Genomic DNA, 18,217 nt, shown 5'->3' with positions numbered 1-18,217 from the left:
CACCTGTTGAGATAACAGTACAAATACCACGGCCAGTCGAAATGAACAGTGCTGACCTACTGTGTGCACAATTGCGGCAGTGCAAATAGCGAGGCCCTCAGTAATGTGAACACAGAGAGGAGTCTGCCTCTGCTTGTTGACTCCCATTCATTTCCATTAGGGCTGAAGGGTTACCGAGGAGCAGGCCAGTAACAGTGTAAACGAGATGTCATGTTTGACAGGGCGTGTAAGCTCAGCTCGGTCACACACACCTAAACGTTAGACAATAACAAGTAGTGAGGCAGACAGACAAGGAGCTGTCACAATACCACAGCCATATATGTATTGCTCAGGAATAAAACGAGGCTTCTCAGTTACAGTCCTATAAAACAAAACAGGCCTGAAAAACGGGATCACATTTGTTCCCACCCTGATGCCCACAACCATTACCCTTACTCTCCCCAATCTACCAGCCCATCTGTTCTGCCAACTGCTCCGTTACGCTTCCCCCTCATTACTGGACCACTTTCCCTGCTCGTCCCCTTACCTTATCGTTATGCACACAGACATTACTGAAGCTCTCGCTTCTTCTCTCTCTCTCTTTTGCCCTCTCTGTCTCATCTGAGCTGCTTTTTTCCCCTCCCTAAGCCTCGAAGTACATTGGAGAAAGAGAGTGAGAGAGTGAGAGTGAGAGTGTGTGTGTGTGTGAGTGAGAGAGAGAGAGAGAGAGAGAGAGAGAGAGAGAAAAAAGAAATCAAAGAAAATGCCTCAGACGCCCTGACCTGTATCTGGCTAAGCATCTCCATGGTAGCATGACCCCCCGAAACAGCCCATCATGCTCCACTGCACTTGAAAAGGACCGAGTGCAGAGAAGGGGCAGAACGAGGAAGGGTGTGAAGGAGGAGAGAGAGATGAAGGAAACTACGAGGGCACTGGAGTGGAAGCTTCAAAACCCCACATGGTTAAAATCACTTTTTCTGTTAAATGTTTGTTTTATTTTAGCTCAAGATTTCCTCACCTCCACACCATGTTTGGTATCCCCCGCGTAAATAATGAATGCCCATATGAGGAAAAGGCTAAATGGCTTTTTTTTAAAAACACTGATACATTGACGTTCAGTATGTGTAGGTGTGCTAGGCACTTTTCAGTCTGCCGAAGCTAAACATGAAAAAAAGACAGAAGAACTTTGAAACATTCAACATTCGATGGTTTAATGGTTTGGTTTTCTTTTGAGTACAGTGGTTATTTCTGCCGCTGTGGCATTCACAGACAAATCAAACAAACAAAAATATCTGGGAACACAAAAATATATATAGCTTTCTGATAACATCTGTGGCTCAGTCTAGTAGTTACAACAGGTACAAGAGCAACTCTCTGTACCCGATCGACAAAAACGTAAATACAAACACTTACATAAACATGTAAAAACGGTCCAAAACTTGAACTAATACTTGAAATTCTGTGGTTCTGTGGTTTATAAAATGAAATTGCTATTTACATTCAGTTTGAATAATTATCTTTTCATGAAAAGAATATAGTGTATGAGTCAGACATTAACAAAAATAAACACTGATTATTCAAACTTGTGATAAAATATATAATATTGATTATAATTAGAGGGTTCCACTATGTTCAAGTGCTATTAATAAAGACGCACAGGAGGACCGCTGGGATCGCGGCTGCACGGCTCCTGTCTGAGTGGCATAAATCAAGGTGCAGCTCAAGAGTTTGGAGTCCAGGGACAAAAGGTCAGAGGTTACAAAATTCAGTCAAAACCTCCACCTCTGAGACACAGTCAAAGTGGTTAGTAGCAGGAAAGTGGCAGTGAATGGGAAGACAAATTACCTGGTCAGATTGCTCCCAGTCACTGACTTGGTTACTCAAAAGAGAAAGATGGCATTCTATCACAGCTCAAACATTGTTGTCCTTTGCTTACATGTGTTTTATCATGTAGTCACAGTGGTGTAGGGTCGACTTTTTAGGTTAGTGGCACGTCGTGCGACTGAAGGCAAAGATCGTTAGGAAGCCTGTGCTTGTTCCGTCACTTTGCACAGAGCTGTCTTTACATCTGAGGTCCGATGGTCTCAGTTAACAGCTGCTGGCTCATGTTTTCCAAGCTGAGCAAGGAATCAAAAACCAAAAACCGAGGCTGGTATTTTCTCATCTCTAACCCGTGACCAAAGGGTGACTGGCTCGGCTTTGAAAGCTAAGCAAACGCACTTGCCAAAGCCCTCCATACCAGAAGAAAACAAACTAGCTTTCAACTTTAGCAGCTTCTACAACTTATCTTGAAAAATAAACACTTTTAATCTTTTTTCATATATAAAAAAATATTTCTAATATTACCACAAAGTTTGTTCCACTGGACGGGTTTGACTTGTAGTCTTGTTGCATTTATCTTATGTCTATATGTGTTAGATGACTGTATGTTTGCGTGTATATCAATATACCAAAAGTATAAGCAGGTTAGATTGTACTCTCAATATTTTCTTAGAATGATATCCTTTCTTCTAAACTAGTTCCTCAGTTCTTTGTGCTCCTCACCTGTGCTATCTACTGCTCTCCCTGTATTTCTGCAGTTCACTTCTCTGATCCTCCGATTCCTGAAATGACTGCATGCACCTGCTAACAGACAGTTTGCTGGCTGGACAGTGGACTCTCCAGGGACATGCTAGTGGGAGACCCGTCTGGGCGGGCGCAGGGCTTAAACATGGTGGAGATATAGAAGGCCTGCAGGCACAGACAAAAAAAAACAATTGTCAGGAAAGACACGCAGACCACACATGCTGTCAATCACTCACTGTTTATAAACAGAGAGTGGAAATTGAGGAAGAAAGCATAGTGTTTGAGCTAACACAGTCAGCAGAAAGCAGCGAGAAACAAACCCTGTGAGGAAAAGGATAACTGGTATTCAGGCTATTTAGACAACAGTGAATTTTAACATACCACCCAGTATGCGGTGAGCCCTCCTTGAATAAAGCCTGTAAGGACGTCAGTGGGATGGTGACGGTAGTCTGAGATGCGGCTCAATCCGGTGTAGACAGCGATCATTACTAAGAAGAACTGTATAAGTGGGCGCAATAGCCGAGCTCCTCGCCACGACAGCCGTGCCTGCAGGTAGAACTGCAAAAAAAGAAGATAAATACCATTATTATTTTCACTACTAAGTGAATATATGGCTATGGGCACTTATGTGCTAATGTATGCCCCCACAAACATAAATTTATGGTTATGTCTAATGACTGAAGTTCTATAAACTAAGTGGAACATGAACATCCATTTAATCTGCTGCCCAGAGGGGGGAAGAGAAGTTTGGCATGGTTTCATTAGCACTTTTAAAACCCAACTTCCTGCTTTTGTTCATCCTCATCCCGTACATCAGCGCTACAGTACAGAGGTCCTGTTTGTGTGCGTGAAAATGGGGTCACAGGTCGAGCTGAATGCAGATGCAGGGCTCGCTTTATGAGGTGGCTGGAGGTATGTCTGAGTCAAACAGCCGCTGGGGAGCATGTGGTCTACATTACTGCTGGCAAGCCGATCCTCGCTGTCTCTCCTTTTCCTATCTTAACTGAGAACAGGTGTCACTATTCCTGCTGTACACACAAGTAGCTGGCAAGGTCATGGTGGCGTGTAGCTGCAAGTCTGACACATTCTCACTAGGTTGTCTAAGCTCTGTCAAATAATTTGTAAGCAGCAACTTCTGTGTGTGCGTGCTTGTGTGGAGAAAAAAAACACTAGGTTTTTGTTTTAGTCACGCCACTTCTTCCTTTCAGTTCGCTACCCTTTCATTCCTCTCAGTCAGTCCCACAATATTCATCCCTTTTTTTCTCTTTTGGTTCAAAAAGGAACATTTTGCTGTGGACTTGTAAAAAAACTGTGCAGTAATTATGAGCCACCCCTCATTTCTTTATCTTTTGCTAGGTAAAGAAGAAATAGATGTAGTGATTTGTTGAAAGATAAATTGATATTTTCTTTATTATTTTTGAACATAGCCTGAACTCTCTTGGGCAAGCTTCCCTGTAATTTCTTTAAGTAGTCTTCAAGAATAGTTCTCCAGGCATCTTCAAGGATATTCAAAGCTCTTCTGTAGCTGCTGGCTGCCTTTTGTTCTGTTCTCTTATTATTATTTTTTTGATTTGCTCTTGTGAGGTCAGTCTATGACTGACAGTGTTCCATTGTGAATTTTTATATCCAGGTATGGTTTTACTGCACTGCATTGTCACGCTGAAAAATGAAACGACTGCCAATCAGATGCTTCAGAAACAGTATCCAGCGGTGAGTCAAAATCTGACGTACTTTCTTCATTCATATTTCCATCAATGCTGACAAGATCCCCAACGCCACTGGCTGAAATACAGCCTCAAACCATGACAGAGCCTCCACCATGTTTTACAGATAGCTGTAGACACTCACTGTTGAACTTCTCTCCTGACCTTCTCTGTATGTACTCACAATGACTTGAAGACGTGACGTTTTTGTCTAATTTAGCATACTGGAGCATTCTCTTCCCGGTTTCCTTCTTGAAAGCAAACCTTCCACTGAGACTATCTCTAACAAGGTTTCAGCAAACAGTAGGTGGACAGGGCCAGCTGTGTCTCTGAGGTACTGTGTCAGGTCTTTGCTGGATTTCCCCCCCCCCCCCTATTCTTAGGACATGACTTTCAAATACTGCTCATCTGCTGTAGATTTCTTTTAGTTTTTTTAGGCTTGAAACTTCGTATTTTGTCTTCCATTTATCTAGTTTCCTCAAATATTTTAAGGAAACAGTGTACACCATGCACAGATATGTAAAGTTTTTGAGCTAAATGCTCTTTGAGAATCACCTTGTTGGTGCAACTGTTATTTTATCCCTTTCGAACATATTTTCCATAGATTCGGTTAAAGAAATGGGAAGAAATTATGTGTTTTGTCACAGGCCGTTAGTAGCAAAGTACCTAAAAATATAATTTATAATTGGTTATTTGCTAGATTGTGACTAAGATAGGTGTTATGCTTGAACAATTCATAGGTCAGTGTTACAGTAAGTGGTCTGACGAACAACAACAAAAAAATCTTTCCTCTAGTCCCAGACAGATGGACTGAAGTGAAAATGAAAGAAGACTTTCAGAGAGTCTGGAAAACTACTGCTTAAGACAAAACAAAAATAACAACCTGCAAGTCTGGCTCTTTATAACTGAAATATACAGAAATAAGACACAGCACTGTACAAATAGAGAAGGTTTTCTCCTCACTTTGAGTTTTGAAAAGCAACAAATTATTTTCATTCATCTCAGATGAATACAAATATTTATGTCACCTGAAAACCATTAATTAGCAGCTAGCGATGATGGTTATGTGAAGTATGTGAACGTTTCATAGACAATAATGTGCTTTTGTCTCCCTCTAACTGTCACTTCTCTCTCACAATGCGCCCATGACTACAGGGCAGTGTGCTGTGAGAAAAAAATGAAGAGATGGGGAGGGAGGCTTGGAGGGTTGAGAGGGTGTCTATTGCTGAAAGAAGCCTGTCGATCTCTCAGCAGGCATATTCAGCTCTCCCCCCTCGACTAAATGAGACCCACAACAAGGCCTCCTCTGTCTGTGGAGTCTCTTCATCTATTCATGTTCCCTGTGGAAAACATTCTCCCTCATTCTCTACCCCACTCCAAATCCTCCTCCTCCCTATCTTTCTGTCTCACCAGCCCTTTTGGTTGGAAGCTGGCTGCCTGTAGAGAATTGGTTCTCTCAAAGATCGGGAACCGTGAATGTATTTAACAGCACATGGCTTGGTGTGTCTTTCCACATGTTCAATTAGCATTGTTCTCGGCCTCTAGGGGCTGGTGTTGTCTTTAAAAACTGAAAACAAAGCAAGAACTGTAATCTTCCTCTGATACTATAAACACTGGGGTGAATACAGTAATTACACAATATGAGCTCAGGTGTATGTAGAGGTCAACTTTCCAGATTTGTTCGCCGATAGACTGGGTGTGTTTGTTTGTTTGTGAAGCAAAGGTGACTTACTGCCAGATAAAGCATTGTGTACATCGCGAAGGAAGCATGGCCGGAAAAGAAGGACTTCCTGAAAGAGAAGATCCATAAACGCAGCCAAATGTTACACATTAACTTGGGTTTCTGTATACAGCACCCTGAGAAAGCAGATAATTGCACATAAACCACACACCTTGCCTCCTCCTCCAACTTCTTCTCCGCACTGCAGACTATGGACTCTGCAGGGACATAGATGCCTTCCTTGCAGTTAATGGATGCATATGTGATGTTGCACACATCCAGGAAGTTGGGTCTCAGGCGACCTACGCTTAGCTTGGCCATGTTGGTGAGAGACTGACCAATACAACAGCCAAACAGGAAGCTTCCCAGTTCCTTGTACAGGCATGACACATAGCAGTTTCTAACAAAAGCTCGTGAGTGCACACCTCGGAAACGCACACGATAGCATTCACCTACAGCGATCTGAAAGAAACAAAGACAGGAGACAACTTTTAACTTGCCATACTGCCCGGCTGAACAAATACTGTGAAAGTATGTTTGTTTTACTTTTAAGCAAACACAAGCACATTTACACTATAAGAAGATGATGATAGCTTTAACTCACTGTCCTTACACATAACATCAATTACTGTCTTACCGCTACACCAGTGATGGCGATGCCACCAGCGATGAGCAGGCTGTCGGGGATGGCCTCGGTCGTTATGTTGGGATAAGTGATGCTGGGGTCTCCGCAGAAAAAGCCTCGTTTGTAGGGAGTCACAAACTTCATCTCGCATGCAAAAAATGGGATGGAGGCTGTGGGGGTCGGGGGGGAAAAAGGGAGTGGAGGCAGACAAAAAAACAAAACAAAAGATGGCTTGATGAATATCTATGATGTGGTCTGTGTAACAACGATGACAAATAAAAGAGACAGCGCGATACATGGACAACGGTACTGTCTACTCATATGAAAATGGCCTAACATAATAAAGGGGGGTAGCATTAAAGCGTCAGTCATTTGGTGATATGAGTTCCAGAATCCTGGGGATCAGGGAATTCCACACATAGCTGCTTTCAACATGGGAGCAGGGAGAAGGAGAAGGCTGACAGACATGAAAAGATGTGAAAAAATGGAGGCAGCATGACAGTGGAGAATTCAGATGAGGAAGGAGGAAGAAGTTATTGAGAGCATGTTACACAAAAACATCAGTGTGCTCAAAGAACACAATAAAGTCACTGTGTATTGTTAAACAAGTATGTTTTCTTCAAGCCAAAAGCAGTGACTCACAGTTTAATCCATCTTAACTTATATTAACAGCTGTCTCACATTATGTTTACTGCCTGGTCACTAATTATAAGAATTTACGCTATCAGGTGAAAGTGGCCAAGGTCTGGTTTGCTTAGGTAAACATCACCACGCAGTCTCATGATCAAAGTTCACTGGGGAAAATTAGCGTTTTAACCAGTTTTTAAATGACGAATTGGAAGGTGGTGATTGTAGCTCCACAAACGAGGGCTGAGCGGCACGGCTTTTGTTCTGCATTGTACTTAACACTAATAGCCAATATCCCTCTAAAGTCCCAGCATGCTCCATTTCTCTGTCCCTTATCCCATGTCCCCTTGTCACCCCATGGAATGCAGCGAGGACATGGGACTAATCATTAACCTCTGTGCCTTTCCCTATCATCCCAGGCCTGCTCGTTGGTTGGAACGCTCCCAGGCCAAAACACTGCTCCTGCCAGAGAATCTCTCAGACTACGTGACTGAAAAGAACACAGGATACACATTTAAAACCAGGCCAGAAGGATTCTCACTCAAACACATAAACAAGGGTCTGAAAACATTCCTTTAATCATGATAAATCACCAAATTTTGAAAGAAAAGAGTGGGAAATGAGTATTTGATGAACAGCAGGTAGCTACAGTTTGTCCACTTTGAGATCTGCCAAAACTGGCTCCGTATCAGCTTTAACCAAACACAGAGTCAACTAAACTCCCATGCTGTTCATTCAACCTTACTGAACTTACTGATAGGCACGGGAGACGTGATTAAGGCTGGGATACAGTAAGACATAGGTCAAATGTGTGTGTGTTAAAAAAAAAACTCTGCAGTCAAAGTCAAGCTGCCCTCCCAGAAAGACAAAACAAAGACTAAAAACAAGCTCGCGTCCATGTATTTCATGAGATGTTACGGCAGGGAAGGAGAGAGGGAAACATCCTGTAGACAGATAGCAGAGCCTGTGACGCCAGCACACAGAGCAAACGCCTCACATCTGACCCCAATCTCTCACTCATCCCATCCAGATAACACATGTACAGATTCTTCATATGGAAATTCAGCTCACTGATGTGCCTCATATAACATGTTTTGCTAGTAAAATAATCTATTAGAACTTCTTCTTTCTATCTATCTATCTATCTATCTTGTGGTTATCCTAGTGAGAGTTTACATTAGCTAAGATCAATGGAGTACCTGTGTTTGCTTTTGTGCTAATTGGTAGATAAATAAATAACCTCAATGAGAGTTCATGTTTGCCTTTGTGTTACCTGCATGAAATGCATCTTTTTGAATCACTTGATCATAATACCCCTATGCATGTCATACCCAAGTGGAGACGTGAGGTATTTGATTCCACACCCAGATTTTTTTCTCCAGTACAGTCAGCTCCTCTCAAATAAGTGTTATGCAAAAGCCCCAACATAACAACAACAACAATCCACTAAAATAAAACGCTGATGACATTTTATAAGGACTTTTAAACTGAGAGAGACATGCTGTGTTTGGGGGTAATCAAACACTGATGATACATTTTAGCATTTAATAATGAAACAAATACTTAAAACAACAACAAGTACTATTTTGTGTTGAACAGGGGCTTCTATTGACCCTTTCTGGTTTCCATATAATCCATTAAAAGCCCCTCATCTGATTCCAGAAATCAGTATTTTGTTGTATTGACACAGAGATAATGGTGAGAAGCTCCATTAAAGTCCAAACACTTATACTGTAAGACTTTTTAAAGGCGAAGGAAGTGTCACGTCAGTCAGAGACGGCTTGTAATGCTTCCCCATTTTTGCATGCAATAATCACTAAACATGACAAAAGTGGTTTAGTGGTTTAAAAAGCTCCTTGATAATATCACAAGAGAAAAACTGAGCAAACATACTTGAAACCACATTAGTTATTTAGTTTGTGAACAATCCTAAAGAAATTACAAGCTCCTATGTCACAGTCAACCTCTATGCTTTACAACTACATTCAAAATGTTTTCACAACATGACTGAAAAACACTCCACAGACTCTCACTTCATCTGTCAGGCAGCTGTGAGCCAACCTCTGCACCTGGCCAAGACATGCTCAAAAGAGAGCCAGACCAGGAAGGCCTGCAAGAGCACACAAAAGGAGTCAGAGGAGTGGGCTGGCTCCAAGAGCCAAAATGTGCTGCTCACTGGGCCTAACATTCAAAGCAGGAATGCTTTCAAATAGTCAAAAGGATAGAAAGAAGAAGGGGAAAGAGGAAGGGAGGAAAAGAGGGGATATGTGCCTCTCTCTGAGAAACTGTTCTGGTTCTAATTTACACATCTATGACCACAGCCCAGAATGAGCTCACTGTGAGAGGGGAACAACAACAACCAAAAGCAACAAAATAAAGAAATAAAAAAACAGCAAATGAAAAAAGTGGTTTAAGGAGGAGTGCAAAGAAAAGAGGGCAGATGGTAGGAATTCATCGACATACTTTCAAGTCATGTTGCTCAACATCTACTGATCAATTCATTGTTGGACTGAAAGCTAGGCTGCGATGCATGGCCACAAGGGCAGAGAATTGACAAATGGATGTGTGTGTGTGTGTGTGTGTGTGTGTGTTGGGGGGGGGGGGGGGGGGGGGGGGGGCAGTAAAACTGGGGTGAGAAAAACTGGAAAGATGGAGCCAAGAGACATGCAGCAAAGGTTCCTCTTTAAAGAACAGCAGACGGAGGCGATTAGTGGTGGTTCTGGAATGTGAGGGTCAGAGATCTGGGCTCTGATGGGACCCGCTCTGTAAACACGACCCCGCCTCAACAGGCAGAATACCCCCCGACACACATACACATTAAAAAAAAAAAAAAAAACCTCACTGAGATGCAGACAAACCAAATCCACAGCCGCATAGATTAACAAGACAACCAAAACACACCGCAAAAAAAAAAAAAAAAAAACACCTGGAAAAAATTAACCAACCATGCCAGAGCCATGAACCACAGAAAAACCCCCTAACGATCCAAAACACAGCCATTAATGCAGACACCACAATCACTATCACAGAGCTAAATTCACTCGTATGGATGCTGCTGCTTCTATCACTAAAAAACAGCCTGTGTATACTCATGGATTAGCATGACATATCCTAAAGCTATCTCCAAGCCACAGTAATGGTCATCTGTTTCCATCACACTCAATAATATTTGACTGCACAGGCCTCTTTCTACTTTTGCCCTTTGATAAAGCTAGAGGACAGACTGTTAGTGACCTGTCAACACAGAGCCATGTGGCCTGCAGGACCTGGGACCGGGATGAGCGTGGCCTGTGCAGCACCCTTCACGGGTGGTCCACCCACACTGAGCTCTTCACCAGCTTGCATGTGCCAGGAGATCACAACTAAATTTTAAGGTGCTTATTTACCTTCAAGTCAACCTTTCAAAAATAATAAGCCAGTGAACTGTATCGCGCAGTGTTGGAATTTGAATCTCTGCGAGGTTCATAATCCCCAGTAACAACATTACAAGGAAGCAGCGTGACGGCATTCCTAGTACGCTCATAAATGGCAGTCTGCAGATGGACTGGGTGGGTTTTTGCAATTATTTGTGCAATAATGACTGAAGCCGTCTTCATAAGATCTGTTATTTCATCTAATCCCTTCTCAGTTTGAGATCATTACAGGCAGAGTTGAGAATTTGTACCTGAAACAAAAGACTGTTTTAAAAGTTAGTCCAGAGAGAGTCTGTGCGCCTCACTGCATAATTCTCTATCACACAAAAGAACAAACACACACAGGCAGTTGTACTGTAGGGCAGGTAAGTCAGCAGGTGAATTCATTCGCACCAAGGCTGTGATTATTATTGGCAACCGCGGATGGCAAAAAACTCAATTAAAGTGCAGTGTGTGTATGACAGGTACATCCTGTTCTTCCTTGGTGGCCCAATCCAGGTAAGGGAGGAATGGGGGAAGAGTAAGTGTTAGCCTCCTTACTGACACACACACACCCACACACACTCTTTTACTTTCCCATAATTGGCTGGATTGTTTTGGGAGATGGGTCTGTTTTGTCTGCCCTGATGGCGTCGACGAGAGATTTTTAAGTGAAGAACAAAGGCGGGCTGAGAAGCCGCAACAGAGTTTTGTTAACCATCTGCTATCATCAACATCTGCTGCAGCTGGACTCCACACACACACACTGTTTAAGTACACCCACTGCTTCATTTATCAGCCCATACCCAACTCAGTAATGTAGGCAAAAACAGGGGCCCCAGAAAGAAACAGTCGACCGCTCAAAGTACCTCGCTGGCCAAAAATGTTAATATTTATGGAGGTTTAATGCACTACATTAATAACTCAACACAGAGCAAATGCAAACCCTACGTCTCCATGACCATGAAAAATAAAACACAATGACGCTTAAAAACTTAGCTTTTTCAACTCCTAACAGTGCACCAGGAGATTTCTTGCCTGCCCTTTCCACTGTTACTGTTGCCACTAGCCAGTAGAGACATGCTTCCCACAGTTGCTTCTGTTCTTGCCACACTTCAGTGCCTTGCTTCCTGGAGCCTGACTCTGGAGTTCAGGGCCGGAGCGGGGAAGTTTGAAGCAGTCTGTCTGTCTGATTCAGTAAGAACATAAAGAACCCGCCACTGTGGTGCATATCTTGGAAACTTTAAAGAGTTCCCCAGTGGTTTTTGTGGCATGAAGGTAAGGGCGTGCATTGTGAGATGAGAGCTGCCAGTCTGCAATGTGAAAATGACACAGGATTTTGGGTTAGACTGCTGGAGAGGTATTTAGCATGGTACAGCATGATTGCGGTGGCACTCTATGGATGGAAAGAGTTCAAACCTGCAGGGCTGTTTTGTCAGAGTGTTCGGATTTGCAGGGGAATGTGCTGTTAGGACAGTCAGAGCTTGAGATGATTAAGGGAGGATGGTCTCCAGCAGGTGAGATGAGACACACTGATAAAATGTACCCGATGATGGGTAACTATGCAATGGCGCCAAGAGGGAATGTCTAAGTTTTCTTATAGGGAGACAGACAGAAGACAAATCGTTAGTTCTAACAGACGAAAAGGCGGAGTTACAGCCTGTATTCGGAGTCAGGTAGACAGTCTTCTGGTATCCTCTCCAGGCCCATTGGAGCTAATGAGCGCTGAGGATTAGAGCGATACACACATCTTTATTCGCTCATTACAGCTAATACCTATGGACCACCCTGGGCACTTATGGAATCGTCATCTAGGAGAAGATTACAGCTGTCTCATTAAAAGTACATTTGAAGCTATCTGCTGTCTGAACATTTCCTATCTGGTTCTGAGTACTACTTCCTCATTGAGACATAAACAGACAGCTGTGTATAGGATCCCTCGAGCAACCAAGGGTTTGACCCCTGACCCCTACTGTAGATTCTGCCTCCTCAGTCTTTCCGGATCTTACTCCCCTCTCCACCCTTGGGGCTTTTCCTTCATTCAAGTTCTTACTTGCCCCTCAGCCTATAGATACGTGGGACTTAGTCGATTCCAGCGTGCTAATGGGTGAAGGAAGATGTACCGAGAAGTGAAGTGAATAGGCCCATGTGGTCTGTCTGAGCAACAGCGCACTTAATGGATTCCTGTAACTCTGCAGCACTGTCAAACGGGAAGGAGATGCATTAATAGACTAAGAGGGGACAGAAAGCGAAATCAGTTCTTCCACTAGCTAATGATTTGACTGAGCCATTTTTAATGGCGCTCCATCTGTCAGCCGCAGACTGACGCCAATGTTTTCCTTAACTTCAGAGAGTCAGGGCCTAAGACACACAGCAAAACAAGACCGGCAAATTTGTCAACAAACAGCAAGCACATGGCAGCTGTAGTAGGGTAGTTAACAGCGATGACTCATACACATACAAAACACCCACACCCACACTTTTACACATACGCACACAATTTAATATTTCGGAGCCTATACACAACTGCACGCTCTGACATGTCAGCCTTTTGCTGCCTGACTCACTTGGCAGCTTTCTCTGCCAAATAAGTATAACCCAAAATCCTCTAACAAAAATCTGACACCCGCCCAAAACACATGGAGACGTAAAACACACTCACACGCCTCACTACATCAGTGGGACACCTTTGGTCCCAAAGTAGAGCTCGGCTGAAGAAAAGATAATAAAAAGAGAAGCGGATACAAGCGGATGTAGGGTAGAAAGAGGCAGGCCTTTCAGTATTCAGATCACTTAAGTAGATACCAGTCATCTTGTTCTGGCAAGCTGCTTCATGTCTTGACACACATACAACAGCAATCAACTGTTTCCAGCTTTCTCTTTCTATTGTACACAAAAACACAATCCATGTAAACTGTATCATTTTAACCACGGCTATGATCTTTTGCATTTCAGGCATGTGTGAAAATGGCATAGCTCTGTAATTAACCTCTAGAGAAAAGTCGTGCCTCATAACATTCTTTATGTTTCACTTATATTGTATGAGCTTTTGTTGTGCAGCAGGCTACTCAAGTGCTGTTTTCATTCAGTTACCCTTAAAGAGAGTTACTTTATTATGGCGATGATAGAGTCAGGGCCACCTGCGCAGGAGGGAAATAGCAGCATAGTCTAGAAGTCTTGTCCCTGCACGCTCGTCAGATATGACAAAAACCTCAAACCTCCTGACATGTGCGTGGCTGGGCTCTACATAGTACATGCAGCCACAGGGTGAAAAATATTGTCATCTCTCTTTGAGTCCCAGTCCCAGCAATAATGCATGCACACACTTTAGCACACAGGCAAAGACTTGAAAACAAATTGCAGTTTGCAAATCACATGGAACTTACTGGCACTGAGCTTAACCAAAACAATCCATCTCTGTCAGGCATCATGTGCATGCCCGAACACCCCCATAATCAACACTACGATACGCAAAGTACAACAATATTAGACAAGCCTGGTGTTGAGAAAGAATCAGGTCAGGTAAACTCAGCCAAAGCCTCAGTTAATGAGTTCAATGTCACCACATTCCACAGACAGATTAAAGCTCATTCAACACCACAACATACTAGTTTCACGTCGCCACTTCAAATGTGAATTAAGCCCTAAAGAGACAGCGATAACCTCAGAACATTGCAGAATCCCTCTTCAGCTGATTGCATAAAGAGTGGCGGTGCTTCAGGGCCAAATTCCACTTTTACAGTTGTGAATGAGCCCCTTTAAAGGATGAATAACGCTGGTGGGTCAACTGTCTGAGGGAATCTGATAAAGGCACTTTTAAGGGAAATTTTGATTAGTCAGACATATGAGGGTCAAGAGAAATGAAGGGTCCAATTCATTTCCAACAATTGATGACATTCAATGCCAAATGCCCATAGATGAGTCAATGTCGGGCTTCTGCGAGACAGATACAGTCAGGATGGAGTAATCCAATAGCCCATACAGCACTGTATGCAACAATAAGGGGAAATAATGCCTTGTACTGTAAATTACATCTTATTTCAGGACATTTGATTGTTATCTGTGACATATAATAGCTAGTGTTGTGGTCTCACTGTGCTTAATAAAACTGAAAAAAAAAAAAGACTCTACTTCTCAAAATCAGTAAGATAAATCTCTTTAATCACAAACTCTAATACCTTGTGCCTTTGCATTATTACTGCAAGTCATTATTTGAAAACGTGTAACAGTATGTTCTCAGACACGTTTGCTGCCAAAGTGTACCAGGAACATATCAAAGAATCAAATCAAACCGGGACTTTAGAGATTGCTGAGCTTTGACTTGAACGTTTTAGTCCAACAAACTTTATAAATCCGCTCAGCTGTGTTCAGCTTGATGCCCAGCAACACAGGCTCAGAACTGTTATCGGTTCAGACCGGGGCTAAGAAGGGTCAGAGCACACAGTTTTTTGAGAAAGCTAGTGGCGTGCTTGGTTTATGTCTTAGGGGAAGAACTGAGAGAGCCCATTTCCTATACTTTCCTGACTGATGCTCAGTTGCTAGCCACTTCCTAAACCCAGAACAAAGCTGCAGAAAAGTGCACAAACTAAACAGCTAATAGTATACCTGCAGGGGTTAAGAATAACATAGTACAGAATAGAAAAGTGACTACTTCGACCTGTCATCGAGTTTGCCAGGCTACTTCCTAAGATTTAACGGCCAAGCCTGAGACCTGTCGGTCTGCCTAGACGGGTTCTGGCTTCAGTTGCAGCTGAAACACTAATTCACACAACACTGGTGCTCCCGTCCCTTTCGCAGTCATGTGAGATGACGGCATGGAATTTATGAATTATGTATTATTACACAAACAAACAAACTCTGTGTACAAATTTTAGGAGGATTTCTACTAATAGAAAGGGGCTGAAGTACAGTTAATGAAACAATTACAAGCAAAAATACCTTTCTGAGGTATTTTACAAATTTCAGGTAGAAGTAGAACTCTTTTTTTTCTTCCTTTAACTTTTCTATATTCCCTATACCCTTTGTGGCTTAGCACTGGCCCTGAAAACAACACAGAAGCATTAAAGTCCTTAGATATGGTTCATTGCATCATTAGAAGAAAAAACATGTGATTCGGTTCTACTATCTTTAAAAAGGTGGCACTAAAATCAGGCCTAAAGCACATGTCAACATGCATAACAACCTTTTACTTTGATTCTGAACAATTATAACTCTTCAACTTGAGTGTTTGAGGTTCTGTTTGTTCTGCTGCATTGCAAGTTCAATCTCACGCTGGCCATAATAAGTAGATTTTAAGAATACACTGAGAGAGTATTCGACCAATCTTAAAGCACTTGGAAGAACAGAATGACAATTTGTTTCCCTTTTACTGAATGAAAGCAATCTGGACAATCACGTTATAGCCTGAGTTAGTGACTATTACTGCTTTTATCGTTTATTTGATATGAATCTACTGCCAGTTTGTTTTTCTCCATAATAAGTTAACTTTTTTGGGTTGTGATTAGTATCTCCGTTGGGTCTCATTTCTGTGTTGATTGTGGCCTTGGCAGTTTTTGTTTCTTGATGTGAAGCTTGCTAGTTATATAAGCAAGGCTTCTGTGCACACTGTGGTGAATTATTGGCTACAAACAGTAAGCTAACCCTGAGAGAGGCTAAAGAGCTCTGCATAGAGGTAATTCAGCACCAGATCATACGCACGGGGCACGTTTTTATCCTTATTCCCACGTTCTTCTCCCGGGAAATTTGAGAGTTACCATGGGAACTGATGAATTCCCGGGACAACTCAGCTGCTGCCAGCTGAGCCCCCACCCACATTTTCCCCGGTTCTTCCCTCCCTCCTGCCCCCACGTGCATGTAGAGGGGACCGAGCTGAAGTTTTCTGCTCCAGTCTGAGCAGTTTCCACTTGACTTCTGGAAAAATGCTTTGCAGCTTCGTTAACTTTAACAAATCCCAATCCAGCGTTGGATAGTTTGTGCTTTTTTGCCCCTTGTCTGAAACCAACTTTGTTTATGACATTAGGGAAAAAGCAAATACAGAATTCAAGAGTCATTAAAACACTGATCTAGGTATTTAAAGATTTAAAATAGTACACTTGTTAAGTGAAATAGTAACACAAATTCTTACCAATACAAAGGCACAACACATCCAAACAAACAAGCATCTTCCTCTTGGTGCAAAACGAGCTTTCCACCTCAGGTTGGGTGAGGAATTGTTTCCCAGCTCCGTTCTCCCTCCCTTCCCCGGATCCTCCGCTGTCAGCTAACCGCCGCTGGAGCTCCTCATCCTGGGGGAGCATGCTGCTGTGAGTACCGGTGGAATTTAACTTCTGCATGTCTCTGGCTGGTTAAAAGTTAATGACAACTTGTTCGAATGTGGTTCCAGTAAGTCCTTTACGTTTGTAGTGGCTGGCAAACGATGAAAATCCCAAAAACTTTAAGTCCATCCGTCGTCGGTGCGCCAAATCATGTCAACTAAAGTTTGACAGCAGGAGACCCTGGTCAAGCAACCGGCCGCGAGGTGAGGTTACGTCGGTCATCCAAAGGCAAGAGAGAGGGGGGGGCGAAGCAAGGCAGGAGAAAACCAGACAGAGGAAAACAAGCATCCGACCAAACCGAGTCACAACAAACTTCTACCGCTGGAGCGTGCTCTACAGACTACTTTGAAACGTCCCGAGCGAAACATGTATGCAGCAGCGCACATTAATGGAACTTCAAAATAAACCCCGTGACTGCTCCTCCTATCCCAAGTCGAGTAGTGCTGATGCGTTTAAGTTGGTTATTTCCGGTATGTGGTAGTGGGTTTGACTTTACGCATTTTGTTGGGGCAAGGAAAAAAAACTTAGAAAATCAATATGTAACGATCAGACTGGAGCTTGCTAACAAGTTCGATCCATTTGACCTCATGACCGGGTACATGTCCATGCCTTAAACTGCCTCGCCAGTGTCAGGACGTGTCCCACATACAACTTCTGGAGTTCAGAGGACATGTGGGTTGTTGTTGTTTTTTTTTAAGAGTTTGTTGTTCAGAAATTTTACACAATCAAAACAACAAACCAAAACCAAACAAAACGAGGGTATAAATACATTCCATAATAATGATGTGTAGTGTGTCCTTGTAGAAAGTAATCTTATATCCTTTGTTGTGATGACTTTTTAATGGCATTTTTATTGCACTGAGCCTTATGCCTTAATGGGCACACGACTTCCTCACTATACAGCTAATTTAATTTCCATAATATTGACTGCTGCTTGATTGTCTGCCAGACCACTCAATAAAACAATCTGAAAGCGTGATATAAGTCTAGTCTTTGCCCCACTGGCATAAGGGCTTTATGAAATATCATGATATTTCATTTGTTAATCCAAAGCTGTATAGGTCATTTGATTCCTTTCGTTATTAAAGCTTTTGTTCGTTGGAGGTATCCTGCCACCTGCTGTAAAGATTAAAGTACTACTGCTTCGCCTCTGAAAAGTTCATCAGCTTTTTTAAATTGATACTTTAAGCTATTCATCCATCTGCTGATGCTCAAGCTGTTATTTCTATTATGAATTATTCGTCTACCTTATTCATTAGTTATTAGGCTTTGAATGGCCAAAAGCACCTATT

At 42.6% G+C, this 18,217-nt stretch overlaps 1 protein-coding gene across 1 annotated transcript; it reads right to left on the bottom strand.

Annotated features, from left to right (window-relative positions):
* Window positions 1-1,151: 1,151 nt before the first annotated feature.
* On the bottom strand, window positions 1,152-17,344 carry ppap2d (phosphatidic acid phosphatase type 2D). The gene is made up of 6 exons (XM_086289474.1): window positions 16,736-17,344; window positions 6,605-6,762; window positions 6,140-6,429; window positions 5,980-6,037; window positions 2,926-3,102; window positions 1,152-2,709 (listed from the first exon to the last, which is right to left on the bottom strand). Exons 1-6 carry the CDS (start codon window positions 16,941-16,943, stop codon window positions 2,605-2,607), a joined length of 996 nt encoding a protein of 331 aa, XP_086145600.1. The 5' UTR covers window positions 16,944-17,344; the 3' UTR covers window positions 1,152-2,604.
* Between the last annotated feature and the right edge of the window lie 873 nt (window positions 17,345-18,217).

Source organism: Aulonocara sp. 'chitande type north' Nkhata Bay, linkage group LG4 (genome assembly GCF_057382095.1).
Source record: "Aulonocara sp. 'chitande type north' Nkhata Bay isolate Kocher_YH1m ecotype deep benthic linkage group LG4, A_spYH_male_GT1.1, whole genome shotgun sequence".
Lineage (NCBI taxonomy): Eukaryota > Metazoa > Chordata > Actinopteri > Cichliformes > Cichlidae > Aulonocara > Aulonocara sp. 'chitande type north' Nkhata Bay.
This window is presented reverse-complemented; position numbering and strand designations above follow the sequence as displayed.

Excerpts from the sequence above, each read along its gene's own strand:
- ppap2d (XM_086289474.1), bottom strand. The coding sequence starts at position 16,943 with ATGCAGAAGTTAAATTCCACCGGTACTCACAGCAGCATGCTCCCCCAG. Across the intron at positions 6,430-6,604 it reads TCGCCATCACTGGTGTAGCG|ATCGCTGTAGGTGAATGCTA; the intron begins GTAAGACAGTAA and ends TGTTTCTTTCAG. Across the intron at positions 3,103-5,979 it reads ACACAATGCTTTATCTGGCA|TTCTACCTGCAGGCACGGCT; the intron begins GTAAGTCACCTT and ends CTTTTTTTGCAG.